Source organism: Austrofundulus limnaeus, unplaced genomic scaffold, assembly GCF_001266775.1.
Source record: "Austrofundulus limnaeus strain Quisiro unplaced genomic scaffold, Austrofundulus_limnaeus-1.0 Scaffold7, whole genome shotgun sequence".
Classification (NCBI taxonomy): Eukaryota; Metazoa; Chordata; class Actinopteri; order Cyprinodontiformes; family Rivulidae; genus Austrofundulus; species Austrofundulus limnaeus.
Window position 1 is genome coordinate 2763736 of NW_013952409.1, and position 5512 is coordinate 2769247.

At 36.2% G+C, this 5512-nt stretch overlaps 1 protein-coding gene across 1 annotated transcript in view; it reads right to left on the reverse strand.

The window, feature by feature from the left end:
• Window positions 1-2119: 2119 nt before the first annotated feature.
• The window catches only part of tead1a (TEA domain family member 1a), a gene marked incomplete in the record, with an annotated part of 62010 nt that continues 58617 nt past the window's right edge, over window positions 2120-5512 (reverse strand). Inside the window, 3 exon segments of the mRNA XM_014032956.1 lie at window positions 2120-2618; window positions 2719-2871; window positions 3340-3480. Coding sequence (XP_013888410.1) covers window positions 2505-2618; window positions 2719-2871; window positions 3340-3480 — 408 coding nt within the window.

Here is a 5512-nt window from a genome sequence, read left to right on the forward strand (position 1 = left end):
CATTTAGTATAGAACCACAAACAGAACAAGTCGGAGCAGGAGCCCACGCGACACACGACTTACTCTTGCCCCCCGCTTTAAGCTTTTTTTTTGTTAAAGAATTGACTCTAGAGTGCATATTTTGTGTTCATGAAAAAACTATTACAGAAAATATTACAATATTAAAGAACTGTTCTTGTTAATTTGATGAAAACATTTTAAATATCCAGTGCACTCACATCAGAATAACTTATAGATTTGCTGTTAGAATAATCGATTAATCGATTGGAAAATAATCGTTTGGTACAGCACTACACAGTTCTGTGGATTTTATTTTGTGTATTGATCTCTCTGCTGTCAGAAATTATTTTTAAAAGGACAAACTTTGTTTTTATCTCTCAGCCTGTAATCAGGAGCACAGATGAGGATTTGATGGACAGACTCGCACACAGCTGCAGTTTTTGACTGAGGTACCAGAAAACCTGAAGTGAAACACGTGGAAACACAAACACCGACATTATTTACCAACAGAAGAAGAAGAAATGTGCCGCTGACCTCTTTAAACGTGTCGGGATGATCGGGTGCTTCACTCTCAACACAAATAACACTCAGTAAATATTCAACCGTGGAGAAACTGAAAGAACAAACCATTATTGTTCAGCTGCACAGCGTCCACAACACGGACTCATCAGAACTGAAACGTCTGCAGCCGAAGGCACTTCACGACACGGACCAACCAGCACACCTGCTACAGCACACGCCAACGCTTTTTTGGTTTCTGATTCAGAAATCATAACGTCAGTTTAGAAAGTGAAAAAAAAAACAGTTTGAATGAAGATCCTGACAAACCAGGTGCCGAGGCTTCGGGTCGGACAGAGAGGCTTTAAATAAACTTTAACCAACTTATTAAAAGAAACGTTAATGTGTTGGACGCCACCAGTAATGTTGAGTAGTGTCTATAAGTTCACAGTGCTTTAAAAAGGACTCACAACAGAAGGTTTGGATTATAATCCTCAGATCTTAGTTTCCTCTCTCCGTCATGTGAGGCCTGCAATCTGAAGGATTATAATTTTCAGTGTAATTTGGATGAAAAGTCACCGTTCGCACAGAAAAGGTACCTGAAGTTTTTACTTATAGTTTCTTATTAACGTAAAACTTTAAGATCGTGGAATTAAAATAGAATTTATTTGCTACGATCAATAAACAGTTTCTTAAAGTTAATATTAAGTTGTTTTTTTTTTTAGAGAAAACATACAAAAGGTTAAAAATTGAATTATTCTTTGGGACAAACTGGTTGACGGTGTTTCTCTGTACAAATCAGCTGTAGAATAATCCTCCAACCTTCTCTGGTTATTGATGAAACACAGGGTCTGACCTTCAACTGATGCTTTTATCCTGGGTGGATTTGTACGGAAGACCGACACTGACATAATTAGAAATAAAAGCAGAAATACAAAAATGGACCAATAAATAAATGAAAACACTTAAAATGCACTGATTCAATTAAAACGGGAGAACTTTACCTCATGTTTTATAATTTGTTTCACCTTCATATTTATTTATCCAGTTTAGTTCTAATAAATTATATATATTAGCACATAATTTACATTTTACTGTTTAAAAAACATATATATATAGTTTTTTTCTTTTACTTGTACATGCATATGTTTATAATTTTTCCCACAAGTCTTTATTTCCATGTGTTGCTTTTACATTTCTCTGTCTCTTGTTTTTACTTTACCTTAATGCATTTCTGCCTCATTACGCAAATAATGTGGGCGGGGCTTCTTGGGTCAGCTCTTCTCCTATTGGTCAACAGACAGGAAGTAGCAGGATTCATGTGCAGATCTACCGTGCTGCTGCTGCCTCGGTTTAGATTAAAGTTTAGACACAGGTAAGTGTTTTCCACCTTGTCTTTGTTTTTTCTGATGACCAATAGGAGAGGAGCTGACTCAAGAAGCTCCGCCCACATTATTTGCGTAATGAGACAGAAACGCATAAGGTGAAATAAAAAGAAAAATATATCTTTTTAAAAACAGTAAAATGTAAATTATGTTCTAAAATATTAAATTTTTTGCAACTAAGCAGGAAAAATAAATATTAAGTTTCAATAAATTACAAATATTGAGGTAAAGTTCTCTTTTTTTATTTAATTAATGCATTTTAGGTGTATTTTTTATTTGTTGATCCATTTATATATTTCTGCTTTCATTTCTAATTACATCCGTTTCGGTCCTCCGTATAAATGTAATTCAAGTTGAAGAAATTTACGTGAGACGTGACGTCTTTTCTTTTACAGCTAACCAGTTTCTGATTGTTGATATTTTTGTGTTTGACACTCCCCTCGGAGCGTTAGGTTATCATCTGTTTAAGAATGCAGCCACGTCCTTTCTGCACCAGCTGAAGTTTTGGTAAATTTCAGGACTTCTTTGTTTTTTTGCACAGAACTATTGTTGTCTTGCAGCGTTACCAGTTGTAACTAAGCAAAGGCCATATTTGTGTGTTTCTAAGGGCGGGTGTGTGCGTTATTCCTTGACGAGCCGGTAGATGTGGTGCTGCGCTCCGTGGTCGTTGTTGGACACCTCGAACACACATGCCATACACAGCAACGTCTCCTGAGTGTCTCTGTTGCTCACCACCTGCACACACAAACACACAATAACACACACGCCCGGGTTAAAACAGCTACAGTAAAAAACTTAAAGCAGCATCGTTTCATGCAGACTCAGACTGACGAACCAGCAGAATAGTGAAGTTCTCCAACACGCTGTTCATCATGTACTTCTCAGGCAAATGTTTGAGTTTGTGGATGAAGTTGATCATGTATTCACACATGGGTGAGCGGCTGATTCTGTAGACAAAACGTCCGTTTTCAAACCTCGCGTACTCCGTCTGTTAGAGAGGAGAGGAGGAGGTTAAAGCTCAGAAACAGAAAAGTTTCTGGTTGACTTGGTAACAAATCTGGACATCTTCAGTGTCTCACTGTAGATCTAATAAAAACGTAGCGTCTTATGAGGAATTTGTCGCAGAAACTATGAAGTTTATTCCTAAAATTAAATTTCATTCCATTAATCTGTTGAATTTTTGTAAATTTTGAAAAAAATAAAAAAATTTCAAAACCAAACCACATTTTGAATGTGTAGGATGAGATTAAGTTAGCTTTTGTTTACGTCTAAATTGTAATAAATTATTAGTTATTATTTTGTCTATGTTTGTATTAGAAATAAACAACATGCTGTTTATTTTGCAATCAATGTGCGTTCAAGAAACAAACCACCTGTTGCCACCCACGGCCTGTTCTTGGAATAATTTTGTTTTAGGAGCAGAGAAAGTCGTTAAAGGAATCACGCTCGTCCTCACCTCCACCTTTTCGACCACCTGCTTGCCGAAGGAGCAGACCTTCGTGGAGCAGGTGATGGTCATGTTCTCTGAGCTCTCGTACTGACTGGTGACGCCGTAGAACGCCGCGGGGTCGTCCTGCACGTTGTAGTTCAGGTCCGCCTGCGAACAACCGAGGAAATTAACAGAAAAGTCCAAAGAAATGTGAGAACTGGTGCCTTCTGATTGAAAACTGGAGAACAGCGCCCTCTGCTGGTGGCTCCAGTCATGTCACTGAAACTACATAATAAGTGTGAGATTTTACATCTTTAAAAGGTTCATTTCACATTTTCACAAAAAGAAAATTCAACTAAGAAGCTGAATATGGAGGACCAAAACTGATAATTTAAAATAAAAACAAAAATATATAAATGGAGCAATAATATATAATTTAATTGATCTACATATTTATTTTTCCAGCTTAGTTCCAATAAATTATTTATTTTAGAACATAATTTACAGTTTACTGTTTTTAAAAATAAATATATATCTTTGTTTATTTTTCCTTTTACTTAGTGAAGTTTAAATTAAAAAGGCAAGGAGGAAAACACTTACATGCAACTTTGTTTTAAACTCAATTTTAAACTTTAAGCTAAACCGAGGCAGCAGCAGCACAGTCGATCTGCACATGGATCCTGCTACTTCCTGTCTGTTGACCAATAGGAGAGGAGCTGACCTAATTAGCCCCACCCACGTTATTTGCATAATGAGGCAGAAATGCATTTGGTACAAACAGGAGACAGGTAAATGCAAAACTTGGAAATAAAAAGACTTCTGGGGAAAATTATAAAAAAAATCATTAAATATAATAATTTAAGAGACACAAATACATGTACAAGTAAAAAGAAAAACTATATATATATATTTTTTATCAATAACATTTAAATTATGTGGTAAAATATATTATGTGCTGGAACTAAGCTGGAAAAATAAATATAAAGGTCAGTTAAATTATAAAACATGGAGGTAAAGTTCTTTTTTAATTTAATTGGTGCATTTTAAGTTTATTTATTTTATTTATTTATTGCTCCATTTATGTATTTCTGYTTTTATTTCTAATTATGTCAGTTTCTGTCCTCCACAGAGGAGAACTGGTATCTTCAGATAAAACTTAAAGTGTCGCCCTCTGCTGGTGGCTTCAGTCACTGCACCGACTTTAAATAATAAATATCTGAGATTTTACAGCTGTAAAAGTTTCATTTCACACTTTCACAGAAAACATATTGAACTAAGAACCTGAAAAGTGTTATTACTTCCCCATAAAAATGTTTTTTTCACACTGCAGTGAAAACAAACATTTATAGGCAGAAAATAACTTGATATAAATATAATCACTGTTCAATCATAAAGTTCCTTAACAGTTTTATTAGTGTTCTTCAAAAAAAAATTATCCATGAAGCTGGAAAATGTTTAATCAAAGCAGTGAGGACTTGGTGTACCTGGATAGTGGGCAGAGTTTGTACCATATTTTAATGAGTTCTTCAAGGAGCGGCATGTGTGTGTTTGTGTGTGTGTTTGTGTGCACACAGTGCAGCCACACAAAGATCAAACTGCTCGGTTGAAGCAGCAGATCATCAGGAACATGCTCCGCGGCGGTGGATCTGAGAGCTTTCTAATTGAATTCAGAGAGGAGGCTCTCCACGCGACACACAAACACAAAACCACTCCTGCAGCTTTACGACGCTCGCCGCCCGACGGCTTCACGATCTGCATTCTGTCCGGCGCTTCCACAAGCTCCGCCCACCCCATCGCGGCATCGCTTCGATTATTGCTTGGCAACAGTAACCAGGTACATCCAGCCTGCGTGCCTCAGTTATCTTCTCACTGAGCAGAAACTGGTTTCCACAAACAAGCAGCTTATTCAAGAACCAGTTTCTGACATTATTTTTTAAGGTTTTGTAATTTTTTTCTGTGTTTCATGTTTGTTTTATTCATCCAGCTGTTTTTGAGGTTATTTTACTTAAATGTTTAATAAAGTTGATTTAATCTCAGTATCATCATCTCCTACTAGACCCGTTCATAGTCTGACAGCTTCAACTTTAAGGAAGCTGGAAGTCGTCTTTCATCGTTCAAATAGGAGAAACTATGGAGGTAAATTTGTGTTTTTATTATTCAATCAAACAAAAAGCATCTTCAATCAAAAAATAATAATTTC